The following is a 19,596-nucleotide window of genomic DNA, read 5'->3' on the forward strand; positions in this document are numbered from 1 at the left end:
ACATTTACACGGACGGATCTTCAGATCCGACCTCCAAACACACAGGTTTCGGAGTCCATACCACACAACCAACTAAAACCACACAATCCTTCCGACTCCCAAACAACCAATCAATATTCACGGCAGAACTAATGGGCGTGGCCTCAGCCCTCCATAATCAAGAATCCAAAAAACACAAAAAAATCCTAATACTTATCGACTCCCTATGTGGACTGCAAGCCCTCCAAAACAAAAATACCAAAAACCGACCTAGATTAATAAATCAAATACTTAAAAGCTCCAACGACCTAACTAAGGCAGGCAAACAAATAACCTTCTTGTGGATACCCGCCCACGTAGGAATATACGGTAATGAAAACGCCGATAAAGCAGCTAAACTATCCCTCAAAATCCCAGAAATAAGCTTAAACTTACCAATCTCAAAATCAGAAATTAAAAGCGTAAACAAACAAAAAATCACCAAAAATGGCATATCCTTTATCTAAACTCAAATAGCCAAATCAAAAAAGTACTCAGCAAACCACTAACCAAACCAAAAATTCTCCATCCATCCAAAAAAATCGACAGAGTAATCACTTAACTCCAAACAGGACACACCAACCTAAATAACCATCTAAAAAAATTAAAAAACATACTACAGGTAACTGCCCACACTGCAAACAACTAGAAACCCCAGAACACGCACTCATCCACTGCACACACTACATAACACATCGAACCGCATTACAAACCACCCTCAATCTAAACAAGACTCTCACTCTAGAAGCAATACTAAACCCACAAAATAAACTAGAAAACTTCAAGGCCTTAGGCGTATTCTTAATCAAAACGGAACTAATAAAACACATCTAAAAACACTATAATCTACCAAATCAAAATTACATAAACAAACAAACATCCACCATACCAAGCTCCCTTAGTTGTCCTCCCCAACCCCATCGGCATCTATTCCAAATCTCAAAATTCCAAAATTCTATATAAGCAACCCCTAAAGCCCTCTCTTGGGTTGCACACACCACTTTCGCCCCTTTCGGAAACACATTAAATGGCCTGGCCGGGCCCGTGTGCGAAATACGCATCAGTCGGAAAGAGCACGTTAAATCTCCAAAGTGAGTAAGTAAGTAAGTAAGTAATTTCCAGATTCACAGTATACACACGAAACACTTGATACTACACCATATGACACACACACATATAATAATAAAATTATTGTTCATGTATATGTTTATTGAAACAATATGAACTTGCAATGCAGATTACAAAAGAATGAGGGTAATTATCGTGATATTCTCTGAGTTACTTTGATTCACGAGTGAGTGTTCCTTTAAGCTTTCCTTCTTGTTGGCGATTGTGTTGTGTATGTGCGAGGCTAAGGATATGCAGAAGATGAAAGGTTAGGTTTCCGGAAACCTTTGATTCCGGAATGTTTCAGACCCGGATGAATAGCTTTGGGCGTTGACATCTAAAATATTCAAATAAACATGGTGAAGATGTGATTGAGATTTCTTCTCGGAATCCTTGTTCATATAACGCCTTTTGCAACCTGTGTCCTTACATACATGTAATAACCCAGTGATAGGTAATACGCAGTAGAAGGGAACATGGCAAACTTCATAGACAGGTTCCTGCAAGACAGGTCGCTATCAGTTAAAATAGGGAACAATCGATCTGATCCCATGGCACGCCACAAGGCAGCATTATAAGCCCAACCCTGTTTAATATCATGATCAATGATCTTTTTGACCATGTCAACTCTCCTACCCAAACTTCTAAATTCGCTGATGACGGAGCAATATGGGTAAAGCACAGAGATATTTCACAAATCAGAAAAATACTCAAGTCAGCCCTGGACGGAGTAGATCAATGGTGCAATAAATGGGGATTCACCCTTTCAAGTGAAAAAAACTGTTGGGGTTCTATTCAAACGCCGGGGAAAGATGGTATGATACCCCGTGTCTCCAAAAAGGCAAACCTATCAAATTCGAAAAATCTGCAATATTTCTTGGGGTGATCCTTGATCAACACCTCACTTGGCGCAAACATAAAGAATATGTGGAAAACAGATGTCAAAAAGACCTGAACGTATTACGATCAATGTCAGGCACATCGAAGGACACTCAGCTGGACCTGTACAAATCTCTTATCAGATCAAAAATTGACTATGGTTGTGAGGCTTTTCATTCAGCATCAAATAATGTTTTGAGGCGCCTAGACAGAATACAATACAAAGCCCTAATGCTGGCCACAGGCGCAGCAACAGGCACCTCACTAGAAGCACTACAAGTAGAAACGGGAGAACTCCCATTGAAACTAAGAAGAGAGCAGGCAATATTATCGTTCTTGGGACGAACATCAAACCCTTTGGTTAAAAAGATATGGCAAGACAAAAACACTCGAGATGAAGACCTAGCTCGAAAAAATCCCTCACTAAAGCCATGTGGGATATTAGTACGTGAACTCATTCGAAGTCACAATTGTGATGACATTCAACCTCCAGAAAGTCACTACAAAGGGTTACACCCTCTCTGGACTTTACAAACTCCCAAAGCTGACACTGCCTTAACAGCAGAAGTCACTAAAAAAGAAATCCAAACCCTACTACGATCAGTAGCTATCACTAAAATTCAAACTACCGGGGACAGCTGGGCCCATATATACACTGATGGATCCATGAATCCTATCAACAACAGTGCTGGTTACGGGATCCATATCCACAGCTCCAAACCCCAAGCACATTCAGTTCGCTTGCCTGATGGTCAGTCAGTATTCACGTCTGAATTGGAGGCAATTCATCACGCACTCAGACTCATACCGGAACTTCCGGAAGCAAAGGCAGTCATCCTATCAGACTCGCTAAGTGCAATTCACGCCTTCAGTGGCAGAAACTCAAACTCCAGGCCAAACACAGTCAACAATATTCTATACGAATATACATAACTCTCACATAGTTATTCATGGAAATGAAAACAGCAGACTCACTGGTGAAGCTAGCTCTCGACAAAGCGGATATACAGCCTATTCCCTATAGTAAACTAGAGATCAAAATCAAAATCAAAGCCTCCATAGCAGAAAGATGGCTAGCCCAATGGGACGCAAGATCGGCAGATGGCTATTCAAAATTCAACCCAATGTCCAACAAAAGCCAAACTCATACTCAAATGAAAGGAAAATTGAAATCGCTATCTCACGCCTCAGACTCGGTCACAAAAAGCACTATGACAAGGTTTGTTGATCTTGCAATCAGCCTGAAACCATCGATCACGTGTTACTAGAATGTCAAGACCATGCCCCAACCCGGGCTAGGTTAAACCAAGAATTGCAGTTAGATCCGCTATCTGTCATAGATCTCCTAAAGCCAAGAGATGCAATAGCGAAGGCCAAACTAACTCTATTCCTGAGAGATGGACAGCTACTCGAACGTATATAAACAGAGCAGCCAAGGATAAAAATGAAATCATATCAATATAAGAAAATAGAAATCATATCAATACAAAAACAGAAATCATGTGAACACCAAACAATAGATATGTGAACCCTACTCACACACAGGAGTCCCAAAGAGGGACAGGTCAGTCGAAATTGCCTGCGCAGAAGGCGACACACTTTATGCAACAACAACAACAAACAGGTAATACGCAAGAAAATCTCATTTGCGAAAGGACTATGTCAGTACTGTCAAATAAGAAAACAAAACCAGTTATGAAATATTGAAATACTGATATTGCAATATGAAAAAATAAATACAGATGAATCTTCAAAAGCTAATATGTTAATTTAGTATAAATGAGATCGAAATTCGACTCAGCAATAATATAGTATTTGATGTTACAGCTACCATGGGTAGATTTTGAAGCATAGCATGCACATTGCAAGTCACTAAACGCATCCAACAACGCACATCAGACATGGTCCTGAAACAAGCATGAAGCATGTTTGCGTCATCAGTAATTGCGTTACTTGCACAACTACTTGTAAATATAAATACAATTTTCTTTTATCTAAAGAAATAAAATGGTCCCTGAAAATTCTTGAAAAACTAATTAATCAAATTAATATGATGCAATATGTTTTTTTAGAAAACAATATTTTGGGTCAGATTTAATTAATCTTTAATTTAATGTTCAAACTACGCGGGAGCACCAGAACCATAAAGACCCTTTACCAAAGAAACCAATAGAACAATTTATAAATGTCAAGCAAAATATTAATACACAACATACATTATGTATATATATAACATATAAATATGTCGAGTAATATTATACAGTATTGCAAATACAAATATTCAAATATTGAACATTTAATAAGCGTTATGGACTTAAAGCTTCAAATACATAGATATCAATGTTAATATCAAAATATAAAACAATCGATATTCACAAAACAGTAAGAACGTGAATCCCGAATAAAATACACCCTGTCAATGTATTTTATAATTTCTATGCATTTGAAAAGGAAATAACTCACAATGACATAACCAATAAACTCTTTTTCCCAACAAAACTAATTTCACTCGTCAGATTGATCCAATTTAATCCAAGCCATCCACATTTGGAAATATCCGGGTCCAACGATTCAAACACGCATACACTTGGGAAAATGTTACGTTTCATCCCTTCTTCGATCATTTTCATTTACCCACAAATTTCATGCACAAGTTTGACAAATCTACATCATGACATTGATTTCATTGTACTAATTGTCCAATATACCACCGATAACTCTTGGTCAGATGATACAAGGATATTATATGTTCCTCCAGATGGTCGTAAGTATTGTGTCATACCACCGATACCTCTTGGTCAGATGGCACAAGGATACTGTATGTTCCTCCAGATACTGTATTTTCCTCCAGATGGTCGCAAGTTCTGGGTCATACCACCGATACCTCTTGGTCAGATGGCACAAGGATACTGTATGTTCCTCCAGATGGTCGCATGTACTGGGTCACACCACCGATACCTCTTGGTCAGATGGTACAAAGATACGGTATGTTCCTCCAGATGGTCGCAAGTCCTGGGTCATACCACCGATACCTCTTGGTCAGATGGCACAAGGATATTGTATGTTCCTCCAGATGGTCGCAAGTACTGGGTCATACCACCGATACCTCTTGGTCAATTGGTACCAGGATTCAGTATGTTCCTCCAGATTGTCGCAAGTACCCGGTAATATCACCGATACATCTTGGTCAGATGGTATGTTACTTCAACATGGTCGCAAGTACTCTGCCACATCACCGATACATTTTGGTCAGTCAGCACAAGGATACTGTATGTTACTCCAGATGGTCGCAAGTACTGGGTCACATCATATGATACACAAACAAGCCGAGGAAGAAATTGATAGGGTAGATACTATTGTACAGTTTCTAAACGTGTCACCAGACAATCGGTTTCTCTTTTTCAGTATGGGAATGAAAGTTTGTAGGACATGTTTTGTCATAAAAAATACAATTTCCAAATATGTCTATTTGAACTGGAAATATATTGTAAGCTATGCTAAACCTTTTTGCAGGTGAATATGAAGTTTAGTTATTGAACGTCAACGACAAGAATAACCAGTCTCGATATCCCACGAAACTGGATCCATAAGGCGCAAAAAAGCAAAATAAACATTATATAATAGGATCACTGACAATCAGTGACGACACCAGGTCTTGGCGAGGTAAGTAAGGGCTGTTTTGTCATTGAAGCACTATTCCACGTATGTCTGTATCAATACTGCTTTGGTTTAGGCAGTGATGGTTTCGTATATATTGCTTGTGTTTTGTGTGTCAATGTTGTAGTAGTCAACTGCAGTATCGCATGTCGCTCCTATACCAGGGTGCGAGGCAGTTTTATGATAACAGTCACTATTTTCAATTATGCCATAGACGTTGTTAGAATCCGAAGTGTGTGATAGTGTCTCATACACAGGGCCTGTACCTGCAATGAACAATACATTTTGAGGTTAGGTGAAATGGGGTTTAACGTCGCGTACAAGATTATTGCACACTATTCTGACTCCGAGCCGACCAGTCCTTGTTTAAGCCCCTTAATGCTGAGCAGCAGACAGGGTAACAACAAGTATCATCTTTTAACGTCTTTTGGTATGAGGCGGCCTGGGATCGAACACCGGACCTTCCGCTCTCCGGGCGGAATCTCTACCACTAGACCACGGAGGCGGTCTAATATGTTTTGAGCTTAAATTGATATTTATTAATTTACCAGAATACCATGTGGAAAATTCAGTGTTATTTTGAGTTAATAGTTTGGTTTATTAAGGAGGATATCTTGGCATAACCATAAACGGATACAACATTGTTTATGGGGATCTGGGAGAATTAACAATTCAAACGAATTAACTCTTACTGTGAGAAGTTACATCCGACATTGTGACACTTTCCTGCAACTGTGTCTGATTGCTGCGTCTCTGTCGCTTTCTATTTGTAATAAACAATACATACTCATTTAAACATGTGACAAAACATTGTAAATATATGGCAACATATTATACTTGACCTTTACAAGGTGCCATTATGACAATAAGACATTTCAAACGGCAACAATTGATAACAATTCATCATATATTTACCTCTTGGGAATATATTTCCTGTACTTCAAAACATAACCACATTGTAAAACAGCAGCATCGTACCTCTTTGAGCGGATCCCCATCCAGACTCCTACAATTACCAGAACTAGGACCAGAACTGCAGCACCACTTCCACCAACTATGCCTTCAATAGGGGCGTGTCTCCAGGAATCTGCTTTCGACGGTGCGTCCTCTTAATATACACATTAACACAGTGTATGAGCATTTCGATTTGTTAACAGGTTAGTGTTTCGTAAGCTTCCACAACAAAATTATGTATGTGCTTATTCTGACAAGTGATTTGGTAGACAACGTGGCGTGCCAACCCGATGGCGTGGATCGTTGCTCATGAAATTGATCACTGGATTGTCTGATCCTGGTGCTGGGTTCGGCGTTAGGGTTAGGCAACAAAAAAACACTATAATTCTTACGAAACTTCTACCTCTATTACATATCCTCCATAAATCCTGTTTTTTGGCTTCAATCACACTAACTAAACTTTTCAGATTTTCAACAGACGTCCTCTTCACTGTCAATCACACAATTAGCTGCCGCCAAGAAGTCTCGTAACTACCTACGCCGTGACGTCATAATGGCGGCCATATCACTTTTTTTTCTTGTGTGTGCTCGAGTCAGTACCTACTATAGAACTAGTGACAATCTAACACTTGGTAGTAGGTCAGATTAACCTAAGATTATTCTAATAAGATCTCTATAATAACAGACATATAAATAAATATATAGTTAAAGTAATAGTGCTGCTGGAAGAGTCAACACGCACGTGAGTATAGCTGGTGTTGGGTTTGTGAGGTCGCAATGCAGTCTCCCTCCATCGCCGGGTGTAAGAAGTGTGGTCGATTTATGATCACGGGAGATCCTTGTAACTGCACGAAGTGCAGAGGGAAGACCTGCACCATGGAGAAGAGATGTGAACAATGCAGTCACACATCCGAAGAGATCTTCTCCAAGATGTCAGAGGCCGCGACTAAGGCCAAGCGGAGAGAGGCGCCGAAGAAGAAAGTTGACAAGATAATTACTGACAAATCAGTTTCTACCCAAGCACCTCCCTCTCCAGGGACCCCATCATCTCCTTAACTCACTGAGTCTTATTTAACAACTACTGAGAGAATAGCAGTAGATGATGAAGGACATGCTCCTTGAGTCTAAACTGTCGGAAATGGACGCTAAGGTCGCGACGGTAGCTCTGGCTAAGACTACCAGATCTTCGTCAACGGCCGTGGGCCATGGTACACAAGATCAACAAGCTGAGCCACACGGCCAGCCCACGGACCACGACCAGGCCATGGGCCACGGCGTGGCTCATGGTCATCAACCCATGGACCAGTCACCCAGCCAGCCGAGAGGACACCTAGCGTGACCCACGGGCTACAAGCCACATGGAGACAGATCATACCGGATCATTGTCACCGGAGGATGAGGAGCCCTACGGGGCAGAAGCAGAGGGATACGATTATACCCAAGGCTACACAGAGGCGGAATCAGAGGGTTTTGAGGAGATTGATAACTCACCCAAACGAGGCACAGCGAAGGCAACACTTTTGTGGAACTTATTGAAGAGCTTTACCACCTTATGCCTCCACTTCCGCCACATGTGACAGAAGATTCACCACCCTAGATGCCTGAATACGTAGGAGTCATGCGCCTGCTCCATCTCAGCATATTCATCAGACATTACCTTGGCCCAGTTACGCGGGCAATGTGCTGAAGCACGATGAACGTCTACCTGTTCCACCTATGAAACGGAAGTTATACAAGACGCACGATGCTGCACTACCAATAATCCCAAGTTTGGATGAAAATATCTAGAAATTAGTGAACAATCCCGACGTGAACGTTACGTTATCAGCATCACATTTCAAGGATTTACAATCGGTTGCCAGATACTACATGGATATCGGGGTATATTTAAATTGGTTCGTCGCCGGAATCAGACACATCATACCGCTGCTTCAACCATCCCATGAAGGAATTGCGCCGGAAACACCTATGACCATTAGTACCAATCAAGTCGGACTAATCCACAGCCTCCTTGACTCGATCGTCAAGAAGGTACATGTACGACAAGCCACAATCTTCGCAAGACTCTTTTCGCCAGCCAGACTACAAGATATAATAATGGGGATATAATTGCCATAGAAGTTTAAGCGGCAGAGGGTAAAGAAGATTCTGACTTCCTGTCATACGCCGAAAACTTGAAGCAAGTTACGCCCGACCACTGGATTCTAGACGTCCTGGCTCACGGTTACAAGCTACACTTCAGGAAACATCCGAGCCTGAACACACACACCGTGGGTCGAAGATTTCACCTGACCGGAGCCAAGTCAGAGATCACTCTGGTCCAAGACATTATATACATCGTAGCAAGACTCCAGCTAGACAGGGGATATCTATGTCCACCAGAGGATCGATTGGACAAGACTATAAAGATGATCCAATCAATCTCAAGTCAACCCAACAAGTTGGAAGACTGACGCTACGTCCTCTACAGACATGGGTCAACTATACGATGGAAGGGCCTAGAAGTCCACTCTCAGTTACCTCCCACTTTGCTACAAGACCTCCATTGGTGGAATCACAGAAAACGTGTGATGAGTGGCATCCCTCTGACTTATCCGACACAAGAACATCATCTATTCATAGACGCGTCAGATTCGGGATGGGAAGCTCATATGGACGATCTCGCAGTACAGGGATCGTGGAACACAGAGGAGAAGAACCTTCATATGAACTGCAGGGAAATGAAGACCATATATTACGCCAACCTGGAATGGAGAACACAGTTTCATCTATCATCAGTTCTCATAGCCACGTACCACAGTAGTTGCCTTTATTCAGAAGCAGGGAGAAACCAAATCCAACTCCCTAGTGACGGAGACTACACCATTGTTTGCCTTGGCAGACTCCTTCAACTGCCGGATGGAAGCGAGACATATACCCGGGAAACTGAACACACTGGCCGACTGCCTGTCACGTCGTGGGAGAACAGTGGCATCAGTATGGACATTACATCCACAGATCTTCAGCTGGATAAACAAGATATGGGTAACTGGATAACTTTTGATGGATTGGCCGAATCTGTTTGGCTACACATTCCCACAATGGTCTCTCCAAGACAAAGGCATCCACAAGCGTAATGATACTGATAACTCCAGTATGGCCCAGCAGGTCGTGGTTCCCCAGACTACTAAAGCTACTAATGGAGGAACCCATACGGTTACCACTTCGTCGAGATCTGCTACGACAGCCCAAGTCCAGCATATTCTACGAAAATCTGCCCAGCCTACATCTCGCCGCCTGGAAGTTATCACGCGGAAGATGCAAACATCCGGAGACTCTGAGCTTGCCTCGGAAGCTGTGGCAAGATTGTGGCGACCTTCATCCTCCCTTTTATGCTACAACAGATGGGACAAGTTTGTCCAGTGGAGAAGACGACTAGGGATTATTGATAACGTTGTATCAATCCCTATGATAGCGGACTTCCTTCTTCATCTACGTCAAGCCAATAAATTCAGATACAGGACGATAGAAGGTTACAGATCAGCCCTTCATTCTGTACTTCAACATGATGGATTATCTATTGGAAACCATCCCATCCTCAACAGATTAGTGCAATCCTTTCTACAAGAACATATTAAGAACCCTCGTATCTTCCCAATGTGGAACCTATCTGTGGTATTATCGGCACTGTTAACGGAACCTTACGAACCCATGGCGAAGGCTACCCTACTTCAAAATGCCAGGAAAACTTCGACTAACTATGGCTACAGCAGCAAGAGTTTCGAAGTTACATGCCTTAGACGATTCTAGTCTTATCCATGATCAACGCTGGACTTTTATAAATATAAACTCGCTCCCTGACTTCGTAGCCAGGAACCAATCTACCACAATGGGACCGTTGGGTCATAGACACTATACAATCCCTGCATTAGCACCAACAGTGGATCACCCAGACAGACCTTTATGTCCCATCAGAGCTCTCAAGTTTTATCTCTCGGCTACAGATCCACATACACGCCATCGGAGGAGACTCTTTCTATCCTGTAAGACCAACTCAAACAAGGACATCACCAAGGCTACTTTAGCATGATGGATGAAAGCTACAGTTGCACAAAGTTATACACAGGCTCAGAACTCCACGCCACGGCTCGGATCCTGCTCAGTTCACGAAATCAGAATCCTAGCCACGAGTCTCGCTTCATGTAGTAGTTTCCAGTTGTCAGTTGGTCTCGCAAAACACCTTCACCAGCTTTTACTTACGTGGCGTGCAGCGTGACCTAGAGGGCACGTATTCCCTGGGTCCGGTGGTCGCGGCGCAAACTATCTTCCGACAATAGTTGCACGTTGAGCAATGCTGATCGGGGTAAGTAGGAGGATGGGTGACGGTGTTTCTAGGGCTTCGGTCCTGCCCCAACTTGAAGCACATTTGACATTTTCCAAAGCAATTGACGTTATTGGAAGTATGCCTTTGTTCACCAGCAATAGATTCATGTGGTTTAGGTTTCATTCTCAGAGATATCTTATGATTATGGAAGGAATTCTTCATTTATATGTTATAAATAATATAGAACCGATATATCCATACCTTCATCACATGTATCCATCTTCCACCCTGCGTCACACCCTTGAGGACACACACCAGTAATATGGTGACATGGCGCAGAGTTCTTGCAGTGACCGCATTGTTGGGAACAGTTGTTGCCATAGTTGTACCTGGCACATTCTGTATGAAACAGAACGTCAACGCTAGAGAACAATCAATTTCGATTATCTGCCGAAACATATTTCATTTCAGGCAAATTAGTAATGGAAATTATATGAGTTACAATTGATCACTGAAAATCAAACATCTTTTTGGAATTCAAAGGTATATATCAAAACATTCCCTATTATACATTAACATAATGTAGGGGCTTTTCGATTCGTTAACAGGCACTGTTACGAACTTATAAGAGCTATATACGGGGGGCGTTATAGTTTAATACTTAAATAATTCTCTCATCATGCCAAAATCCCGGGTTCGAAACACAAGTCACAATCAGGCGAGGTTATGCAATGTTAATCCTTGAGTAGGAGGATGGGTGACGGTGTTTCTAGGGCTTCCGTCCTGCCCCACACTGAAGCATATGTGACATGTGGTATCACCTAAGGCAAGTGACTTTATTGGAAGAATGCCTTTGTTCACCCAACGGTTCATACGGCTAACATTGCAGTCCTGAGATTTCTTATGATAATAGAAAGGATTTCTCCATTTATATGCTATACAAAATATAGAACCGATGTAACCATACCTTTGTCACATGTATCCATCTTCCACCCTGCGTCACACCCTTGAGGACACACACCAGTAATATGATGACATGGCGCAGAGTTCTTGCAGTGACCGCATTGGGAGGAACATCTGTTGCCATAGTTGTACCTGGCACATTCTGTATGAAACAGAACGTCAACGCTAGAGAACAATCAATTTCGATTATCTGCCGAAACATATTCCATTTCAGGCAAATTAGTAATGGAAATTATATGAGTTACAATTGATCACTGAAAATCAAACATCTTTTTGGAATTCAAAGGTATATATCAAAACATTCCCTATTATACATTAACATAATGTAGGGGCTTTTCGATTCGTTAACAGGCACTGTTACGAACTTATAAGAGCTATATACGGGGGGCGTTATAGTTTAATACTTAAATGATTCTCTCGTCACGCCAAAAGCCCGGGTTCGACACACAAGTCACAATCAGGCGAGGTTATTTAATGTTAATCCTTGAGTAGGAGGATGGGTGACGGTGTTTCTAGGGCTTCCGTCCTGCCCCACACTGAAGCATATGTGACATGTGGTATCACCTAAGGCAAGTGACTTTATTGGAAGAATGCCTTTGTTCACCCAACGGTTCATACGGCTAACATTGCAGTCCTGAGATTTCTTATGATAATAGAAAGGATTTCTTCATTTATATGCTATACAAAATATAGAACCGATGTAACCATACCTTTATCACATGTATCCATCTTCCACCCTGCGTCACACCCTTGAGGACACACACCAGTAATATGGTGACATGGCGCAGAGTTCTTGCAGTGACCGCATTGGGAGGAACATCTGTTGCCATAGCTGTACCTGGCACATTCTGAATGAAACAAATGTCTTCTTGGTATTCAAAAAAAATATCTTTTTCGATATAATATGCAAGATATACAGCATGAACCTTAAAAACCCCATAGTCATATAATTGTTTCGTATCTCTTTGTATACAAATCTTGGGAGGTGTGCCTGTGCCTTCATGGGGATTCCGGGTTGACTTTCACTCCCAATGATCTTTGCCTAACCAAAAGGTTGGCTACATTTGATAGGGTAAAGCAACACACAAATGAACATATATATATACCTGTGTGACATCCGATTCCCTGCCACCCGATGTCACATCCACATGTACAGAAGCCTGTCACTTTGTCACAAACATTGCAACCTGGCAGGCAATGACATGGACGTTCACAGTCCGAACCAAACCATTCATCAATACAATCTGTAAGAACAAGTAAACATCAACACCAGTGTTAACGGCTTAATGAAGAAATCACAGATTCAGGTAACACTGCCTCTGTCTTCATGACCTACAATGGTGTTCAGAGCATGACAGTGACATGTCAAACATCGACGTAAATGCAGCTTGCAATTATATATTTTTGTATTTAGACTTCGCAACATATTTTATCGAGAATTTATGTCAGAAATATGGTGAACGTTAATATATGTTTCTTTTGGGTAAAATATGCTTTTCAAACATCGTGTTTCAGGATAGGTGAACCTATTGTTAAGTAGTGAGTGAGTGAGTTGGGTTTGACGCCGTTTTGAATAGTATTCCAGTTATACCACGGCCTGTCAGCTTAATGTTGGAGGTAGCCCGAAGTGATGCAGATCTCAGACGTTTACCACTTTGGTGAAACCCACGAACACGGGTATGGTGCTGACAAATCTACAAACATAATCAGGTGAGGTGAGGTGAGGTGAGGTGAAATAGGGTTTAAGATTACTGTACTTATATAGCGACGTGCATGCACGTGTATGTGTGTGTATGTGGCTACTTGTACTAGTCCGGACTGATGCCGATTTATAGTGCTAGCTCACTGAGATACCATGCCACAGTTTAACATGAATACCCCACTCAGACACAGTATACTGACTCCGAGCAGACCAGTCCTTGTTTTAGCCCCTTAATGCCGAGCGCCAGACAGGGTTTTAACAAGTACCATCTTTTAACGTCTTTTGGTATGACGCAGTCGGGTATCTAACCCCGGACCTTCCGCTCTCCGGGCGGACGCTCTACCATTAGACCACGGAGGCGGTCACAAACATAATCAGGGAGAACCGGGATTCGAATATACGAGCATAGGATCCTGGAGTGCCCAAAGGACTCAACACTGCACTCCCTTAGACGAATAGGCCACTCGTGCCCCATTATAGGAAAGTAATTAAATCAACTACTGCTAACACCTACCCCATATTTGTACTTCACATAAAGAAAAGAAAGAACTGTCAACGTGTATTGAAACATTCCTGCCGACCAAAGGTGACAGACAGCTGACATTCACGGGATTTGGCCTTGTAGGATCCTGAGTTCCGGTGCCATGTACAAATACCTTCTGACAGGCTACATTGTCCACAAACACCACCATGTTGCTGTACCTCTGGGCATCTGCAAGGTTCGTTTACCCGAAAGTAGTGTTACATACGACACATCATCTAAACCCCACCTTTAAAAATCACAAAATCAGTTCTACCTATCTAAAGGAAAGCATATTTTACCAGATGGAGGAATATGAACGAATAAAGTAGTCACGCATCCTATTCATGAATATAATTAAAGTATATTGTTATGAATTTTATTAGACGCCTTCCAATATTACGGTCATAATAGACATATCGCTACAATAATGAGAGACCCGTGAAGATCCGGGATAGAATAGGTCTTCAGCAACCCATGCTTGCCGTAAAAGGCGACTATGCTTGTCGTAAAAGGCGACTAACGGGATCGGTTGGTCAGGCTCGCTGGCTTGGTTGATTCATGTCATCGATCCCAATTGCGTGGATCAATGCTCATGATATTAATCACTGGATTGTCTGGTCCAAACTCGATTATTTACAGACCGTCGTCATATAGCTGGAATAGCTGAGTACGGCGTTAAACAACAAACCAACCAACCAACAATATTGAGAGGGAGATACTGTATAATGTCGTATGTATAATGTGTCATGTGACACACAATTTATTAAAACTAAATGGATCAGGTGGTCAGATTCAGTGACATGGTTGATTACCTGACATCGTACATCATTGAGTGGATGATGGTCATGATGTCAATCACTAGATTGTATGGCCCAGACTCAATTATTTACAGACCGCTACATATGGCTGGAATATTGCGGCGCTATATAACAACATCAACAACACAGATCATTAATACTCACACTTATTTCGAAGATACAGAGTAATCTGATTGATTTTCACAGGCTTCCTCAGCGACACAGACCAGAAGCTTGGGTTGTGATCACCTGTCAGGGAACACGATTTTCCGTCGTCGATATCAGTGTTGGTATTACCATCAACGACCAAACTGGCCTTGTGATCTTCATATGTGCTGCTTTGGTAAGTAGTTTGATGGAAGGCTATATTTTCTGAAAGCGTCATACATTGAGATATTCCATCATGTCTCACAAAAATGGAAACTACAAATCGTCCTCAAATACGAATAACAGTGAGACAAGGTGTTCGTGAAAAAAAGACTGAGTGAATGAGTAAGGTTTTACCCTGCTTTAGCAATATTCCAGCAATATCAAGGCAGGGAACACTAGAAATGGGCTTCACACATGGTACCCATATGTGAAAATGAACCCAGTTCTTCGGCGTGACGAGCGAACACTTTACCTGGTGGGCTGATTTGGTTATGTCTATGTCGTGTATGTAAATTTGCTTTCATTAAATAACTTACTTACATGCTTACTTGATTCAATGACAGCGTCAACATGATGTTGCCATTGTTATATATGAAAATGTACAACCATAGTGAACAGACCTTGCCTTTTAGAAAGTGGTCAAATGTAACATATGTTTCTATCACAGTTTTTGGTGTGGAGTTAAGCGTCTAATTTCCAGCACAGAAAGTGATCGACCTAACCCATTCAGGCACCGAGACTACCTAAAAATGGAAGTCCGAAAACTGGTTGTCTAGATCACGTACTTTGCGTGATATGAATAGACAATTGCTTTCAGAAAGTGGTTAAATGTAACATATATTTCTCAGTATTTTTATCACAGTTTTTGGTGTGGAGTTAGGCGTCTAATTTCCAGCACAGAAAGTGATCGACCTAACCGACTCAATGTTCATCCAGACCCTTCCATTTGGAAGTAGTCGTGGCATAGCTGGAATATTGCTACTTGCGGCGCTGAACAAGAATGACTCGCATCTGACCTTCAGTGGTGACACTCAACTTCCCGAAGAATGCTAAATGAAACTCACGTTTTGTACAGTTAGAACCATGGAATCCCAGGGGACATTGACGACTGGCAATACTGAGTGGATCTGATTAAGAAACACATTAGAAGAGAGCATTCTTTCATAAGACTCTTGTTAATCAGTCATGGCTGATAATGCAAAGCACTCTTCTTTAACTTGTTAAGAGTAGTATATGATGTTGCAGTTTGAATGCCATAGTGTCGTTGTCCGAAAATATTTTTTTTGACTTTTGTTTCATGATCAACTTGTATTTTGTCCCTTGTCTTGTACAAATTTTCAAGTATATGCACATGCATATAGTAATTTGATCAATACCGCTGTGAGTGAGTGAGGATGGTTTTACGATGTATGTATGTATGTATGTATGTATGTATGTATGTATGTATGTTAATGTGTTTGTGCGCGTCGGGCGTGCGTGCGTGCATGCGTGCATGCGTGCATCGATGTATGTATGTTTAACGTCCAGTAAACTCTTTTTGTACAAGCACATAAGCATTAAATAAATTTATGAAGACGGTTTACAAATCGCCACAAAAGTCTCTGTCAGCATTGATATTTAACTGCTTTCTGTATAAATACTGAAGACTAAAAACTAACACCAATATTTAATGATATAGGCCATTGCAAAAGTCAGATCAAGACAAAACATAATATCTAAAAACATCGGTATACATTGTGCTCAACCATACTACTTACTTCACATATACCTAATATTTTAACAGAAAGGTCTGAGAAATACTGATGATTGAATAGCTGTCTTCAATATGAAGGGTTAAAATGGAACAAGCAACAATTAACAAATGTAACAATCATAACAATGGAGAATGATGACACATGAAGCCATCCATTTCATTCCCGAATCTGTTCTGTGTTCTGTATCAAACCAAATATAGTTAAACATATATCCTCCTTGCAAGCAACAACAATACGTATGTGGATAAACAATGTATCAACGCAAACTGAAACATGTGCACCCATACAGCAGAAATAACAAACATTGTAAAAGAAGGGCGGGGCTGCCTGGACTATGCTTACCTTGAAAACACATTGGAAAACGCTGAAATGACAGTCAGAAAATACGCCAGAAATATTACACAGCAACAAGAAAAACTTATATACCTACCCTAAACATGGTGAGGTGTACCAGTGCAGCCTGAAAGCCAGGATTGGTTGTATACTGTTCCACGACAAACAACGTTACCGCCTTGTTCAAATCGTCAAAATATAGAATGGAAAATTCACTCTGCTGTGGGTTGTGATCTCTTTTACCATTCCATTTTCAAGTGAACAATTGATTTGCCTTTGTATGTGTTTATGACGGGTGCCACCGATGGGGCAGCATAAGGTCACCTTTTCGAGAAAACCTGGTATCATCACTATTTGATAGTGATTGATAAAATATAAGCCCTTTCCATATTTATATTTCCCATGTTTATGAGTGAGTGAGTATGGTTTTACGCCGCTTTTAGCAATATTCCAGCAATATCACGGCGGGGGACACCCAAAATGGGCTTCACACATTGTACCCATATCGTGAATCGAACCCAGGTCTTCGGCGTGACGAGCGAACGTTTTAACCAGTAGGCTACCCGACCGCCCCTCCATGTTTATGAGATATATCTGCCGAAAGCAGAGTCGATTGTATGATTCCGACTATATTATGAACATGTGTTTAGGAATCACTATCAGATAGTGATGAAACCAGGTGTTTGCGAATTCGTGAGCGTATCCTGCCCAACCGGAGACACACGTCACAAACACATGCAAAGGCAAGTCAGTTGTTCTGAAAAGAAACCCACGGGAACATATGGTTCAACTCAACAGTGACGGTTAATTTAACTGTCGGACATCGTTTTTGCGTCACTGATGCGTCAAATTTGGAAATGTCTTCCACGTGTCGGGCCGGTCGGGTAGCCTTGTGGTTAAAGTGTTCGCTCGTCACGCCGAAGACCCGGGTTCGATTCCCAACATGGGTACAATGTGTGAAGCCCATTTCTGGTGTGCCCGCCGTGATATTGCTACAATATTGCTAAAAGCGGCATAAAACCATATTCACTCACTCACTCCTCCACATGTCTACCATTAGCACAAGTGCAAGCAGCCACACACACACACATGTGCACACACGTCGATATATACCTGCAATTATCTTGCACGCGACGTTAAACTCCATTTCACCGGACCTTACCTCAGCAAAATTGGGAGCACAATTGATACCCACGGGTATGCCTACTTCTCGCCAAAATGTCTTACCCTTAAATTTCACCAAGGTGTTTTCAATGAGGAAGTCCAGCATATTGTTTTCTCTGTAAACTTCAGATGGCATTTGCTTTCATTTTTAACAAAATGCATATGATATTCTCGAAATTATTATCATTTTGGAAAGTACTTTTGTCACTTTCCTCTACAGAATTTTGGTCATCATTTTTAGAACACCGGGTACCATCACCATGTGATAGTTATTCATAAACAGATGCTTATGGTATACTGGAAATCGTAAAATTATATATTATTTTTCGTTTTTATTTCCATTGATTTGTGTCACATTTAATCAACTTACACAGTAGATGCATGATGACCAACAGACACTTGGACGGTCTGGGACGAACCATCCTCACGCAGCCACGACCACACCTAACAGACAGGAACGCATATATTAGGGATGTCAGAATTGAGATAAACATTTGTAAACTCATGATCATGTCTTAGATCCTAAATCCTTTAACGATTGTTGGTTATAAAATTGGTTACCTGTGGGCCTGTACATCAAGACATCATGATTCTGGAAAAAACCCGTAAATTTCATAGATGGTAACTGTTTTCGTTGTTTCTCTAAAATGTTTCAAGTTTTCTTCTTGCATCGTCGTATGTTTGGCTGTATTGTTACGTGTCGGTTCCCATGAGACCTGTACGTAAACGAATCGGATGTAAGACCAACAAACAACCATCAAATTCTAAACATTTAAAAAATATATTACTAAAAGTAAATAAGTTTACAAATCAATACAAATTACTGCACAATTACAATGGCAGTACATACTAGGGTGGTCGTACAATATTCAATGGCAATAAATAATATGATGACAGTGGTCACAATCAAATACAAAAGTACAGAGGTGACAGCAAAAATCAGTGATAATAATATATATTCAATGAACGGCGACAGTGATCAAGCTTCAGCGATGGGCTTGGCAGGTATGGATGATTCTCACATGAAAGCTGGTTCTAAAGCGACGAAATGCGTGAGAGATACGTGAACGCACTATTGTCCCCTTATATACAACCTAACAAGCTACTGGAAATTTCTACCCCATACCCTCACCACATAGAACATTACAGAAATTTCAGTAACATACTATCACCGTCCGCGGAATGCCGGACCGGAAGTTTACAGACCATACTAGCCAAGCGATATCCCGTTCGCGAACACTCTATACTATCCCCGCCGACAGTCAAAGCTCCCCACTGTGATAGGTTGCTTC

At 41.3% G+C, this 19,596-nt stretch overlaps 1 protein-coding gene across 1 annotated transcript; it reads right to left on the bottom strand.

Moving 5' to 3' along the window:
• Positions 1 to 4,419: 4,419 nt before the first annotated feature.
• On the bottom strand, positions 4,420 to 18,726 carry LOC139452788 (cell death abnormality protein 1-like). Its single transcript, XM_071234403.1, has 11 exons — positions 18,675 to 18,726; positions 16,118 to 16,180; positions 15,069 to 15,275; positions 14,098 to 14,295; positions 12,988 to 13,125; positions 12,592 to 12,729; positions 11,886 to 12,023; positions 11,180 to 11,317; positions 6,640 to 6,769; positions 6,354 to 6,424; positions 4,420 to 5,927 (listed from the first exon to the last, which is right to left on the bottom strand). Exons 1-11 carry the CDS (start codon positions 18,724 to 18,726, stop codon positions 5,734 to 5,736), a joined length of 1,467 nt encoding a protein of 488 aa, XP_071090504.1. The 3' UTR covers positions 4,420 to 5,733.
• Positions 18,727 to 19,596: the final 870 nt, after the last annotated feature.

This window comes from Haliotis cracherodii, unplaced genomic scaffold (genome assembly GCF_022045235.1).
Source record: "Haliotis cracherodii isolate W230 unplaced genomic scaffold, xgHalCrac1.p SCAF_9, whole genome shotgun sequence".
NCBI lineage: Eukaryota > Metazoa > Mollusca > Gastropoda > Lepetellida > Haliotidae > Haliotis > Haliotis cracherodii.